The sequence below is a fragment of the Sciurus carolinensis genome, chromosome 10, assembly GCF_902686445.1.
Source record: "Sciurus carolinensis chromosome 10, mSciCar1.2, whole genome shotgun sequence".
NCBI lineage: Eukaryota > Metazoa > Chordata > Mammalia > Rodentia > Sciuridae > Sciurus > Sciurus carolinensis.
In genome coordinates this window covers 76,013,860-76,030,524 of record NC_062222.1, presented here as the reverse complement: position 1 = coordinate 76,030,524, position 16,665 = coordinate 76,013,860, and the positions used below count along the sequence as shown (strand labels likewise).

At 33.4% G+C, this 16,665-nt stretch overlaps 1 protein-coding gene across 1 annotated transcript in view; it reads right to left on the bottom strand.

The window, feature by feature from the left end:
• Positions 1 to 2,859: 2,859 nt before the first annotated feature.
• Antxr2 (ANTXR cell adhesion molecule 2) overlaps positions 2,860 to 16,665 on the bottom strand; it is a 139,758-nt gene continuing 125,952 nt past the window's right edge. Inside the window, exons 17-18 of the mRNA XM_047566694.1 lie at positions 4,731 to 4,792; positions 2,860 to 3,493 (exon numbers count right to left, since the gene is read on the bottom strand). Coding sequence (XP_047422650.1) covers positions 4,754 to 4,792 — 39 coding nt within the window. The 3' untranslated portion in view covers positions 2,860 to 3,493; positions 4,731 to 4,753. The remainder of the gene's footprint in view (positions 3,494 to 4,730; positions 4,793 to 16,665) is intronic.

Below are 16,665 nucleotides of genomic sequence, written 5' to 3'. Positions count from 1 at the left end.
ACACAAGCATATTGTTTATTAAGTGGAATTTTTGTTTCCCAATATTTCTACGGTGTACAAAGTATTCCAGTCATTTAAACTGGTGGCATAAATGTCTCATAAGAGTTTCTGTCTCTTTATGTATGCATTTGAGACCCTTATGAGACTGAAACATCAGCATGAAATATATGGATGTATTTACCAATATTTTACTCATCTTTTGAGGGATTTTTTAATCAAATATAAGTTATATGGCTAGTCACCCCTTGAAAATTTTTGCTTATAAGAAATCAAAAGAAGTTATAACTAATCATCAAATGATATGGTTTAATATCTTTTGTGTAGTTAAATAGTAGTTTACAAAGTTAATTTATTACCATGTTTTACAAATAAAGCAGCCATTAAAAATATGAGATGCATAAATACTAAAAGCTCTGATACGACCATATTAATAGAAATGTTGTCAGAGTTGGAAGGAATTTTAAGTACTTTCAGTCCCTCCAGCCTGTGATGGAGAAGTTGATCTGCTCAGAGTCAGCAAGATAGAGAGGTCTATGGTCAAAGACCTCAGTCCCAAACAATGTGAGTAAGCATATTTTTACACAAATTAACATGTTATACTGTGTACTTTCTGATCAGTATTTTCTTTGGAAGAACACAACAAAATCATTTAAAAAATAGTATAAGGCCTGTAACCTTATAGTTTTTCTTTTTTTTAAATCTTTTCCATACCTGATTGAATAAAGTGTGTTCATAAATATGCCATAAAAATTCACTAAATTTACTAAGTATTAATCTAACTCCAAGACTACAGTATATGGCTTCACTGACTCTTCAATGTTATCTAGTCTCCTCTGCCTGTTCTTTATATAATAGTTGTACCAGAGTTATCTTTCTCAATCATATGTCCTTTCATATTAAAACAGATATGTAACATATACTATATATATATATCTATAGACACACACACACACACACACACACACACACACACACCAAAAATTTCAGTAGTACTAAAACTCTAATAAACTCCCCTGAAGAATATGATGTAACCAAAATACAACATACACATGGAGGAGAAAGTTAAGACTATAGTTGTAGTATGTATATTTGCAACATAACTATACTATTCCTTCTTTCTTTCTTTATTGGTACTGGGGATTGAAACCAAGGGCACTTAACTACTGAGCCACATCCCCACCCCTTCTTAATATTTTTATTTGGAGACAGAGTCTTGTTAAGTTGGTTAGTGCCTTGCTAAGTTGCTGAGGTTGGCTTTGAACTCCTGATCCTCAGCCTCCCAAGCCACTGGGATTACAGGTATGGGCCACCATGCTGGCTATACTATTCTTCTTAAACTTAAAATATAATATAGGTAAGTTAACCAATCAGAAATGTTTTGAACAACCTTGTTAGCCATAATGTAGATTTTGTTTCAATCTTAAAGTAAGAAAACGAATCCACCTCTGAGCAGTAAACAATGATTAGTGATACTCAGATAACAAAATGAAGTTCACAGAGACTCCCAGATCTTATATCCAGTAAGAATTTATTATAGAAACCAGTAGTGGGTCATTTATTATTTAAATGGTTAGAATAAAGTTCAATGGAACTATAAGCAAATCAGCTCTTTCCTTAACAATCTGAAATATAGAGGGTTTAAATCTTATATATTTTTGTCAAAATAGTAATTAACCATAGATGACAGATGCTGCTCCCTAGTCAATGGAGAGTCTCAAATTTTACTCTGCATCTCATTGGGAAGGAAATACAAATTTTTAAAATAGAATTAACTTGGGGAAAGGCATCAGTGCTGCAACTCTTAGCACCAAATGTTTTTTCTTGGAGCACCAAATGCTTTAAGGAAAACATTCCAAGTATCAAAGTTTTCAGATAGATAAATATTTATGGATCAAATCCATAAAGAACAGACATTGTTATGAAATATATATAGATGCCTTCAAAACTTTCTTTCCAGGCAGAGTAGACACATAAGTTAGGAGTCATTTCCCACTTAATTGTTTTTGCAACCTTATGCAACACAAATGGATGATGGATAAGACTTATTCATTTGTACAAGAAAGGACATCTTGACTGACATCATGTCCAGAAAATTACACAGGAGCTATTTCTCTCTATATATGAAGTGTCATAAAACTTATAGAAGAGGTTTTATTCTAACCTATTGAGAAGTGCAGAGATTTTTGATGGAGTCCTTTGGTAAGAAAACTACTCTTGCAAAGAAATTCTTCTCATTTGCTGGTTAAAATAATCTGAGAAAAGCATAACAGATCTGGTTCATTTTTTAAAGGCGATGAAATTCCGTCTGTATTGGAACTTTATGAATGATATATTTTTTTTCAGTCTACATATACACCAATGCCCCTCCCTCTCCATGGAGAGTTCTCCATAGTACTTGCCTTACAAATCTCCAGAAAGCTATTTTGCCATTTAAAGGCAGAGGTTTATTTTATATTGCTCCTGTGCAAAATACGTGTATACTAGAGAAATTACTAGTGAAATTTAAAATAATTATTAGAAAATCTATAATCTTAGCTTCTACTTGATGCTCTTAAAATAGCATTAATGCCTTTGCACTGACCAGAAATGAAAGGCCTATTTAAGAAAGTAACAATAGGTCCTGCTCCAGATACAAACATACAGCAGGTGTGTACAAGAACTCATGCAGAAAGGATTTGAAGCCCTGTGTCAGGTTTCCATGTTGCACTGGCACTCATGGACTCTGCCAAGAGTATCATCTCTAAACATATTGGACATGTTGGAACTGAATACAATTCCACTCCTGAAACTAGGACAATTTTATATTCAACCAAAGAAGGCATGAGCTTTATGTGGGTTTAAAGAAATCAATAACAGAAGCACAGGTAAAAATTTTATTTATGAATATGTGGACACATGACTTTGGATCCAGCCAGCCAGTGACATAAATAAACTTGAGCAAAAGATTCAAGCTAAAGAATACATGTGTCTGTGTGTTAGTGTGTGTGTGTACATAGACATATACATATATTTGTGTGTGTGCATAAGGTTTCTTGGAGTTGTGCCAAAAACCTGGACACCAACCAAGAGAATCATTCCCCATCCTTTGAAATCTCCATTAAAAGCACAATGGGGGTAATTATACCAGGATGCTCCAAATCGTTCTTTCCATCTTGTGCACTCATATGCCCGCCAAACATGAAATGTTCGCCTTCTCCCTTCCAATGTGATGGTTGTTGAACTTATTTTTAGTGTCATTTGATAAGCCTTTGTGCTCGCAGAGAGACATCCCACTGACCCGGCCACTGGTCATTGTCTATACCAGTTCACATCAAAGCCGGCGCGCTTTGTCAGGTTTCGAGTCGAATATCCATTTCGCATCTGAAGTACAGTATCGAAAGTGACTAGATCATTTGAGCTGTTTTCTTCAGCTGCTGCCTTCTTCCTCCCCCACAGTGTTTCTGCTCACGCTAACATAATCTGGCATCGTCGACGTGACACGATGGTGGTTTTTCTAAAAAATTATAATACATACATTGTCAATGCTCTTTGATGGCAATCCTCCTGAAAATTTAATTTATAAACTGAAGAAAGGAGGTCTTTTTCCTCTACTGAATCATAACCAAGGTAGAGTGCTCCTCAAAATCCAAGTAATGCGCATACAGTAATAGGTCATTCAATGTCAAAAGGCATAAAAAAGATGAGCAAAATCTTCACAGGCTGCTGCTTGCTGTTGCCTTTAATTATATTAATTAAACTTTGAAATTTTCATGCAAAGAGAGTTGCTGGCTTGTGACGCTGAAGAGCCCTTGGAGACTTGAAGGAAGAAAAAACCCTGAGCAGAAGCTTTGTGGTTACTGCTTCCTTTAAATTAAAAGCAAAACAAACTCCTAGGTATGTTTACAGACATTAATGCTTTATGCACTACTAAATCCTAAACACAGGAAAAGGGGGAAATCTACCAGTCTCAGGGACAAAGTCTCAAATCATGAGTCCTTTAAACGCCACTCCTGATCTTTGGTTAGAGGCTGTCTTCCGGTGGAATAACGCTCTATTAATTTTCTTGTCCCAAGTGCATAATGAAAGAAAGGTGTCTTCAAAAACTAAAGGGCAAAATCTTGCTTGCTACCAATACCTTGAGGCATCTTGTCTATCTTTTGTCATGCGTGTGCACTTTTCAGTGTTAAAATGACAAGATTTTCTAGTCAGAAACTTCCCGTAAGGCACACTGTGATAGGGGACTTGGAAGGATTTTGTGATCTGACAGAGCTATAAGGCAATGAACTCCAATATTTGCTTAGCCTGGTTGGAAATTTCATACTCTGCCAATAGCTAAAGATTTTGTCATACAAAAAAACACAAGTGCCATGTTTGTATGTTAAAAAGTCCTATCTCCATAGAAGACCCATCATGGCTACTTGTTTTGTGGTCTGTTTTGATATCATCGGTACATGGTTGCTATTTTTGCTTTTGCCTCTTCTATACATTCAAATAAGCTTTCCTTTATAAACCACAGTGTGCAGATTAACATTCTTCTTTATTTCAATGTCATGAATCATGAGTTACTACTGAGTTTCATCACCTTCCTTGTAGACAGTCAAACAAGTGTTTGAAAACATTTGGTGCAAAAAAAAAGCAGAAGGCAGAGAAAGCATCTCCTGACAGAGGAAATAAGCTGCTCTTCCAAGGGTTTCTGAAATGCACTTGACTTTTTTCATCTGGATGAATGTGAAAATGTGCCATCTTTGTACCTTCTTGGTTGTCTTGCTTTCCTTTACTGAAATGGAACTCGGGAGAAGTTTATGCACCGGCCCTGAAGAAAGAAAGAAATCCTTATTGAAATACTGATGCAATTATTAAGAAGTATAAGAACACCTAGGTCTTCATACCATGATATAATAAATGATTACCCAAGGAAAGAACAATGTTCACATGAGACACAAAGTCATACATTCTTTTCTTTGGGTCAAAGCATGATGGTTCATTAATCTTTTTCCACAGTAACTTCACCAACCTGATGATATGATAAAATTTGTATGGAAAAACATTACAGAACTGTAACTTTGTTATAGATATCTGAAGTACAACACCACTAGTGTAGTGATCATAATATCAAAGCTATCACCCTATATGCTTCTATAATGAATTAGAATAAAATGTTCTCTTGTGTAACTTGATGCTCCTAAAATGTATACATGAGGAGCATATTTTAATACATGAGACAGAGATTAAAGAATCATGAGAACAGGAGGAGATACCATCTTTGTGATTCTACGTAATGAAGACCTTTGCAATGGACTTGTTTTTGATCATGACCATGGTTGTTGCCCATTCTCACAGTTGCACACCACCATTATGCGTTCTTTACAAACAATGACTATTTATCTGGACTATGTTTTTCCAAAGAGAATTTGCCAGTCCAATTTCTTAACATTTCAATGAAGGTTGTGGAGACATTGTTCCATACATAGCAATAAATAATCCAAGAATTGTCTGAAAGCAAATTTCCAAACAGTGATGAAGGATCCCCTTCCTTTGCTCTCCTGGGTATGACGCTGCTGATCCATGGCACTCCATGAACCATGTTCAGGTTCCTACAAATGGCTAAAAGCCAGAGCATTTTCCAGGTTAGAACCAAATCTCTTCCTACTAAGATTTGTCTATTTCTTATAACATTTGTTCTCAAACCACTTCAGATTTTAGAGCTTTTATGTCTTCTCCTTTAAATATGTTTAAGTATCCAAAGTATGGCAAAATTAAAAAAAAAAAAACAAATACTGTTGAAGAAGAAAGCTTGAAACATATAACCCTGATTTTTTGTCCATTTTGTTTTCAAACATGACTGCTCCATAAGTTTTGAAATTTCAGAAATTTATGAAGACACAGAAAAGTATAAAGGCAAAATGAAGCTAGGAGTTTCTATTAGCTTTTGCTAAAAGGCAAACATCCATGAAATTATCTGTCTTCTAAATAACTCTGGAGGCAACATTATTATTATAATTGCCAATTTTATTACTTACTTTCCCCTAATGTCTCTGAATTGAGGTGACATAAGTGTTTAGGGAATAATATAACATATAGCATATTATAAATCCTAACTATAATTCTCTATATTATTAATATGAAAAAATAACATCAATTTAATTTTCAAAGAATAAGTTCAATGAGCAAAAATGAATTATTTTTCAAACATTTATATTTCTTTAAAAGTCAGTCCAAGACCTATTGACTGCTCACCCTTAGGATTGTCACCAACTGTTAACTACATCAAAACTTTTCAGCACTCAGTGTCCCTGGGGTGGATCCATTTATCTGTCTCTGGGTTGAACTTAACAGTTAATATCCTGGTGAACCCATCTGAATGCAGTTTTCTCAAGAGTGCATGCATATGCCAACAGCAGATTTATTAATAAAAATAATCCACACAGCATTTCTATATAAATATATAATCTATAGTTGGCATTAAAAATTCTGTAATATATAATTGACATTTCAATTTTTGTGGTACAAAATTTTAGGAGTTTCAACAAAATGGCTGTTCAAACATGTGGCAGGGTCATCATTGCATCTCTGATTTTTAAAACTATGTGTATATGTGTGTAAGGACAGGTCAGCACACATGCGTGCCTTGTGCCTACTGGAGTTCATTACTTTTAAATATGGATATAAGGAAAGACCTTCAATTTTCATACCACAGCAAACTTTCTAACCAAATATCTAGTATCTAGGGCATATATTTCTCCATTCAATTAATGACATAGAATATTCATACTTCAGGGACTTATTAATGATGATTTTAGAATTATTTCTCTCCAGATCATTACTACTAATGAACTCATATGCCTCCTTTTTGTTATATAAAGGCAACTATATAGCTCAATCTTTCTCATTTTGTGTTTTGGCTTTCATAAAACTCACCTTTACAAGATATTTTTAATATTTGCTATCCTTATAGAACATTTTCTAGTATGGCTATACTGACTTTAACCCATGATTGCTATCTATTTTTATTCTTATGAGGTTTTATTGTATTTTTTTTCTCTCAGTACTTTTTGAGAAGTAGACTAGTTACAGGAAAATATAAACTAATATGAATTGCTTTCTTAATTCTCAAATTTCTCAACCATAAAAATAATCCAAAATAATCTTAACATCTACAACCTCTAACAAAAATACTGCCTCAACTTTTGCTGTATTAAAAAAAAAAAAAAAAAAGACCCTATGTACTTCTTTTCTATGTTGCCTTTTCATACTCTGGTAGGACACTATTGTGGTTTTGAGGGATGTTCCCCAGAAAGCTCACATGTGAGGCAAGGCAAGAAGGTTCAGAGGAGAAATGATTGGGTTGTAAGAGTCTTACCACAATCGGTGAATTAATTCCTAATGGAATCAATTGAAGTGTTAGGGTGTGGCTGGAGGAGGTGGGAATTGGGGCATGGCTAATGGGTATATATTTTGTATCTGGAGAGTGGAGTCTCTCTCTGCTTCCTAATGAAGTGAGGTGCTTCCTTTTGCCAAGCTCTTCTGCCATGATGTTGTGCCTCATCTTGAGTCCTGAGGAATGGAGCTGGTTCATGAGCCCTCAAATAAGCCTCTCCTCCTTTACAGTTGTTCTGGTTGGGTCCTTTTAGTCACAGCAGTGAAAAAGCTGACTAAGACAGACACAAACAGGTACTCCCCAATGTTGAACATTGATTCGTGATTCGTTTGAACTTAATCTGAATTAAGCTAACATAGATAATATGAACTTAAAGTTGAAAATATGTGTTAAAACTATACTATTCTTCATGTAATCCCCATAGTTCTTCTAAAGCATAAATCCTCTGAGTCTAAATACATAAAATGTAACTTCATTTTGTTTACTTTCTAGGAAAAAGTAAGCACAGTATGATTCTTTACAAACTGGAAATGTATTTACATTCACAATTCATCTCATAGAGCAGAGGTATGTGTGGAAGTTTTACTCTATTACAAACTTTCCCTTCTCATGAGAAAAAACAGAATGTACTAGGTACAGATCACACATAAAATACTGATCATAATATGGTGAAACTCACAATCAGAATCTGTCAGCTTTAACTTCACTTAAATGATTTTTCAGGCAATAACTAATATCTTACTAGTTATATGTTATTACTCTGCAGTTAATTAAACCAAGAGATTAAAACAAGACAACAGTGGAAACATATCTTTGCTGTTGGTTAAGTATACAGACCTGGACTATGCTGTAGTATTTAAAAACTGATTTCATTGCCTCATTTTTACTGTGGTCAGTAAGAACAGCACTAACCAGAGCAAATGCCATGTTTCCCATCTCTTGGAGCATTAAAATTCCACTGGCATTAATGCCTGTGAGCTCCTTTACTAGCTATCTGCACAGGATGTATTTCACTGCTATAACCGTTATAGGATTATGCTCACCTCGTAAATATCCATTGACAAGCTGAAGCAAACAACTGCACTTTAGTTTAGACTTTTCAAACACAGATAGCTGATTTATTTATATCTCCACTTCTAAGAAGAGGTTACTAAACCTTCATACTCTGTGCAACAGTAAACAGTGTTTCAGATTTTAAATTGTACACAAAGCAAGGATACATATAGACCTAGCCACAGAGATCCTGAAGAAATCACTATTATAAAAAGAGACTTGAGAACACAATAGAATTTTCAAGTGAAGATTTGCTGAACCAACCTCTATGCAAAGCTTACAAGAAGACACATACTATTCCTTCTCTTCCTTTTTATTTATTTATAAAGTCTGTGATAGCCTTTGCTTTAAGCCAAATGACAAGATTTTGAGTTAAAATATGAATTCATAAATTATTTCCAATGTAAGATCAACCCATAACTATCCCATTTCACAGAACAGATCATGTACCTGAGGTATATTCAGTAAATGTCAAGAAGGGAACTGCTGAGTTTGCCTAAAAAATTTGCCTATTGTTTATTTATTGTCTCTTCATTTTGTCATGGCACTTGCAAACTTTTAGTGACTCTACACATATTGTTAATAATTATTTTGCAAATATCTATGACTCCAATATTAATTGAAATTCAAGCATATAGTTGGTAATGAATTAAATATCAAATCCATAGCTCATAATAATATTTGAAATTAATCCTTCTAAGTTATTAACTGCAGGCAAGATGTCTATTTTTAGATGCAGATAAAGATATAATTTTGAAAGTTCTCTGGAAATCACTGTTGGCAAGACCTTTTTTTGAGTTTCATCTTAAGTCAAACTGAGAAGTTGATACCCAAAGGATAGATGGGATACAGATAAATGAAATAAAATCAAAATAATTCTTATTGGTTACTTCACATTTATTTCATTAAACAAATCCTAGGTACTACAGAAATGATTTACCTCTTTCCAATCTAATTAGAATTCAAATATCTCTTAGGTCTTAAAACAGTAGTAAAAAAATTACTTAGAAATACAACTTTGAAGCAATAGAAAAGCAAAATAATTTACATACATCATAGCATTACTAGTATTAACAAGTTTAGAAGGAACAGAAATGTCCATCAGTAAGGGAAAAAATGAATAAATTAAGATCCAGATAGATAAGGGAACACTATAACTAATATGAGAATATTAGAAAGAATGAGAAAGATCTCCATACACCTTTGTAGAGGGATGATCAATATTTACTAGGGGAAAATCATATAATTTATCAAGGTGCACATAGTATACACATTATACTATCTCTCATATTACAAAAAATATACTGGGTTAATATTGATTATATATATACGCAATATTATATATATCTATATTTTTAGTTTTCATTTTTTTGTAGTACTGGAGATCAAACCTAAGAGCCTCGTGCATGCTAGGCAAGCACTCTACCGCTGAGCTATATCCTTGGCCCAATATTGCTTATATTTTTAAAAATTAAAAAAAAAAAAACATAATAATCACCTTGAAAACAAAACTGGTTACCAACAAGTGGAGAGAGAGGGCAAAAAGCAGAATGAAAAAAGCTATAAGTGAGGTAACTTCAATATGTCTTGTTATATGCTACCAAATGCAAATATGTAAATATTTTACTTTTGTGTGGGGAGGAAGCTACCAATTAAACTGAATGCCCACAACTATTTCACTAAGCACAAGGTAGAAGCCTACCAAAAGCAGGATTTAGCAGGAAAGCTGATGAGAGAGATCCCACCATGGTGTAAGGCTTTCCTTGAGAGAAAAGGAGTACTCAGCAGAAAACTAGGAGCTGAGATACAATTTCATGTAATTTTGAGGCTGGAGGAGAGAAAATTGTTTCCCCCTCCAAAGCAGATGGGAATCTACCTAAATGGAAAAGAAGCAGCCCACTGAAGGTTTTAGACATAGAAAGAGGACTGAGAAAAAAGAATCCTGTGGGAACCAAGTGCTGCCACAAGTACCAGAAGAACTGAGAAGGAACCCTCTGAAGTTCACGTGATCTTCCCAGAGTTCAAGACATTGGCCAGTCTGTTGTGGGCAGGTGATTAATATGGAAACAAGATCTCCAAGTTACTGTAAGTTTATTTGTGGGGGTAGGATGACTGTGGTAGTTATAGAGCAAAGAGACCTCCCCTAAATTAAAAAAATCTTACAAATGAGTTGAAAAGCAAGGAGAAAAAAATTTGTGCCAACAACAACAATTTTTGATCCTGCCCTCAATATTATTGAAGCCAGTAGTCCATTAAAACTAAGAACTCAACAAAACCCAGATCCAGCTCAACTACAGATTATCAACATGACAAAGAAAGTGGAATATGCTTTTCTGGAAGTAAATATAATATAGGTTAGTCTATTTTATTTTTAAATTCACAATGTCCAGCCTAAAATCATAAATTAAGGTACACACAAATAAGTAAGAAAATATTTATCATAATCAACAGAAAAGACAATCAATAAAGATGGCCTACTTGTTGTAGTTAATAGACAAAGATTTTAAAATAGCTATGATAACAATATTTAAAACCCAAGTGAGAAAGATGGGTAAAATGCATAAAGACATTGGAAATTTCAGTGAAAATATGGAAACCAAATAAGAAAACAAGTAAAAAGGAAAAGGAAAAGCTACAAAGAAAAAAATTCAAAACCAGAAATGAAGAATGAACGGGATATAAAAGTAAAGTGGGCATAGTAGAATAAAGACTTACTGAACTTGCAGTTTCAGAAATTTTTCAAATTAAAAATAAAAATTTTAAAAAAACCCTGAGACTTGTGGGACAATATCTAATAGCTTGTGATATGAATAATGAGTGTCTCATAAGGAAAGGAAAGAAAAGAATAAATACTTGAAAAATAATGGTTATGAACTTAGCAGAAAAGTTGGAAGACATAAATTTACAGATCAAAGAATCTCAGTGAACTGAACTCCAAGCAGGGTAAATCCATAGAAAACAAGGAAATAGATGATAAAACTTCTAGAAACCAAAAGATATTATAAAAGCATACATTTCTGCCTGTTCCTCATCCCCACAACCCCCCAAATACAGAGAACAACAATAAGATAACAGCTGACTTTTTATCAGAAACGATGGAGGAACCAGACAATGGAACTTTGTAAAATGTTAAATGAAAAAAAAAAAAAAAATCCAAAGTTAACTAAGATTTACAAATCCAGAAAAGATATATTAAAAACATGGAGACAAAATGCAGACATTTTCAGACAAACAAAAGCTGAGATGATTGATTTTCAATAAAACTTCAACAACATGTGCTAGAAGTCATAGAGACTGAACAAACCGACACTAACTGGAAGCCCCAGATTATGGGAATTAATGAAAAGAAAACAGGACAGTAAATATGTGACTAAAATAAACATTACATATAAATATATAAAAGAAATAAAATGTCTTTATCATACCTTCATTTCAAACAAAAAAATTACTAAATTCATAATATGTAGAAATAAAATATATGACAAGAACACAAAGCAGGAAGAGAAAAAATGGAAATTATACCATGATGTTTACATATTGTTCTTGAACTACTATAATATTATTTAATAGTAGATTGTGAAAAGTTGAAACATTGTCATCTCTAGAGCCACCACTAAAAAGCAGCATAGAGATACTGCTTAAAAAGGTAATAGACAACAGAATGGGTAACAAAAAATACTGTACTTGAGAGCACAGAAAAGAAAGAACAAAAAAATGGATTTGGCAAATAGAAATCAATTCCAGTAGATTTAAAAACTGGAAACAAACTTAATTACTTGGATTAAAAAACATACTTAGAAAAGAACATTTCAAGTGACTTAACATAGTATTTTATCTATCTAGAAACAATAAAATGCGATTCAAAGATAAATAGAGCAGTAAAGAAATGTGTCATTTCATTCATCAGTGTTAATATAATTAATGTTTTATTATTAATTTAAAGTTACACATATAAGTTAGAGAAAATAAGTCATTAATATTAAGACTCAAATTTTTTGTGATAAATAAAAGAGATACAAGTATAAATTCAAAGATATTCACTAAAATCTTTTAACTTCAAGTGGAATTAAAAAGATACCATGAATGTTATTATTTTTCCAAACCTGTATTTCCTAGCTCTGCCTGATGAAAAGGCTTAAAAGCAATGACAACCCAGTAACAATTAGCACATCTAGTATCCCCAATGTATTCTCCAAACACATTTATCTACTAATGTTATCTAGGGATCCTTGGAGTGGAATGGTTGATTCCAGTTTTGAAGCAGAAAATGTAAAAGATGAATCTGGGGCACACTATACCAAAATGAAAGAAATTTACCAAAGAATAATGAGGTCACGTCAAAAATATGTAGCAATCAATATGATGGATCAGGCTTTTATCATCTGCCTCATCTGTTCTATATTGGCACCAACAATATTGAACAACTTATGTGATGCATTGTGAGGTACACACTACCAAAATAAAAACTGAATGAATAACCCACACCAAAATAAAAATTGAATCTGAATCAGAGAAAGGGTAAAAATCAGTGTACATAATTGCCTATAGGGGATCCACTCAAGAGGAATTATAATTTTATAACTACAGAGTTGACATTGGAGCTGAAATTCAGAACTGTCAATGAAACTGACTATCTTTGGAAGTAGGAAAGCTGGCAAGTGCAAAGGCCCTGGGGTGAAAACATCGTTGCCCTATCTGTAGGAAAAGAGTACAGACAGTAAGCTGGGAACAGAAGAGTGATGAAGGAGTTGGAAGATGAGGTCAGAGAGGAGAGACACTACCATACAAAGAAGCAGGGACCTTATCATACAGAGTCTTGTGGCAGTAACTACCATAAATCTTCTTTTTAAAAAGCACAGTCATTAATTATACAAAGTAAATACCTGTATCTCTTTTCTTTTACAGTGTATTGAGCTAAGATGTTAAGTAGCTTACATTTCAATTTTTTAAGATTCACATGCACAAAAAATAAACAAAACCATTCGATGGTCCATTTTAGACTGAACAACCCAAACTCCGACCATTATGTCAAATAATGGCTGATTGAAAACTCAACCAATATTTAAATTATGCATTTAAGTGTTAGAAAAAATCCAAATGAAAGAAACATTACATCACCACTGTTTAAAATACAATAAATTAATACAATACATTAATTTGCTCAGTATGGAAGAATGCTGGCATGAAAATAATTTTGCTAGTGAATTTCTTGACTTAAAATTTTAACCTCAGTTGTTAACATCACAAAGCAAAAATTTTACATGCAATACTTTTTTTTTTCCTAGAAAATTAGGTACTGAGCAAATTCATTTGAATTACCAAACTGCCTTGGACACTTTGAAAGAGAAATCCTGAATGCTTACACATCATTAACACTGACACTTACTTGCTGAGAAATTTTCCTAATATATAGGGCCTGAGCAAAGCAATGATTTAGCCCTAAGTTATATGTCTAATAATGGAATCCTCACTTTTGGATCCCTTAAACAATGCATGTTGTTCCACTAAAAAAGTTAAGTGAAATACATTGATAGATTCAGTCTGTACTTAATGTAACACAGATTTTCATCAACTGTTTCTACTTAAAAGTAGTCTTAGCTTTTTGAATCAGTTGTCAAACAGCTGAATTCCCTGCTAATGAGATAATTAATGATTATTTATTGGTATCTTCCCTAAAAAAGGCAAATATTAAAAAGTTGTGTTAGTTTTTAAATTGATACTTTATGGATAAAATCAACTAGAATATTTTGTAGAAATGTAAAGTCTTTCAAGTTTCACTGTGAAGGACAATTATATATTAATTTCTGAAATACTAGAAATAAACAATTTTTATGAAAAACATTCCTACCTTTAAATTGGCAAATTAATTTCTGTGAGTCTGTTTTCTTTCATCACAGCAAGTTTTTAGCCCGCACTTCCAGGCATAAGTCTTATTAGAAAGAAGGTGTAAGTATACATTCAATTTTGGGACAACAAATTTAGTCTTCAGGTATTTTTTCACACTTGGGAAAACCATTTTTAAATAATAACTGAAGTAATTTTTCATATTTAATTATACACATTCAAATACCCAAAGTTAGGATTTAATTTTCAATACTTATTGCAGACTTATAGTTACATGTATGATATAAAATGACTTTTTTTGTGACATAAGTGATATGAAATAAGACTCTTCACATTTTACTCCTATATTCTACACTGCTAGGGCAACAGCCAAATAACTACACTTGTTGCTAAATTTATGTCCTGAAGAGCAAACCGTCAAGTAATGCCTCACATCACTTAGGTATACTAAATTTAGGCCTATCACAGCATGAAGACCATCCTTCTGTGATGCGTGGGTGTGAGTCTGAACACATGACTACTGGTGTTTATATTGCAAGGATAGATGCCACTGTGACCCAGATGTCATTTTGCTGACTGATGACTACTCAATGACATTTAATGAGGATTTCTTGTCTCACAACTTGAGAAGAAACAAAATGTACATTAACCCTGTCCTTCAGTCAATGCAGGCATTCCTATTCTACATAACTTACATCAACTTACAAGAGTGAGTTTTAAAATAGTTATGGAAATATTAAACCATTTCTAGAGATATGATCAATTCCAACAACATGAAAAGGTATACTTCAAATCAAAAACATTTTTACACATACAAGCAAACGGATATTTTTGTATACGTAGAGATTTAGTGGTGATACTCCTTCAAATTACTAATTGATTAAAAACTAACCTGTATTAAGTCATCTTTATGTACAAAGAACAGTATGATGGTTGATTCATAGAACTCGAAAGTGCTGCAGACAGACACATTTCAGAGCCAAATAATAAAAAGTGATGGCTTTGATTTCTTAACCCCTATTGTTCATGTTATTATGTTTCTGTGTAATTATTCAACACAAATTGCAGAACCAGAGAAAGGAATTTATATTTATGTACAAATCCAACTATTGGGTCTAGTGCAAAATAGATGATAGATAGGAGGTAGGTAGATAGATATATAGTCTTGCAGGCATACAGTTATATAGATATGGAGATAAACTTAGCTTAGAGAAATTCTGATATACTACATAAAAATGATTTCCTAAAGCAAAACTAATATGATTATCTTACTATTTTATCCAAATACAAATGATATAATTTGACATTCTGTGATAGCAAAGTTAGTTCAGCATCATGACTCTTCTAATTTTTTTTTAATAAGCAAGTCTGATTATTTGTTTAAAGCCCATCTACTTCCTGGGCTGTAAAACTCAATGGTGGCTTTCCTTGATTACCATTTTACAAATGCCTGAGACAGTGCTCACCTTGCAGTATAAGTGCTAACATCCTTGTGGGAATGAATGATGATTGAAATATCAAATTTGAACTATGCAGCAGATATGTATCTGGAATATATATCAGATATTATGATTTGTATGAATACTGGAGGTTTCTATCTAATAACAATAGTGAGCAAGCTGTGAAATAAATTGCAATGGTTGGCTTATTCAAAATTATCAGCACAAAACTTTGAAACTACACTCAGGTATTTGGTAACTGACTTGTAATTAAGGAATAGTGGCCACCATTCCATAGGCAAATGTCTTCCTGGCTTACTTTGTCACATGAATATTCAAGCAGGCCTGTGGGTCCTGCTTCCTGTCTGTGGCCCAAGGCCTGGCAGAGTAGGGAAGTAGCAGAGCTGCAAGATGGACGTGTTCTAAACTGGGAAACAAGTGGGCATCAGAGAGAAGCTGAACTTGATGTCAATCCTAAACAGACAGCAGATGGTAGAAAGTGGGGTCTGCTTTATGCTGGAAGTCACCAACAAACAGAGCAGGCAGAAATGAAAGTAGATATTCTAGGTCCATTGTGATTCTTAAATCTAAATACAGCACATGTTTTGACAAGCAGGAAGTGGTTTTATGAGCAGCCCAACCACATGGGCACATATAATGAAGTAGTGAAAATGTTAAATTGATGCCCAGTTAACTGATTTTGCAGGCATTTATTTCCCTCTATGCCTCTGTTACTCCCTGTCAAAGAAATCAATATTTGAAAAAATGTGATTTTTCTTCACATAAGTAGCCCAGTATTCCCTATCTCTCCATACATATGTTGAAATTCCAGAGACCAAGTAATGCATCAAGGAGGAGTCATTCTATATTTATTGTTAGCATCCTTAAATATGAAAGTGTAAACATAACACACAGTTCATGCAGATTTCCCAAAAGAATTAATTTTTAAATGCTCTCAAAATGGATGGCATT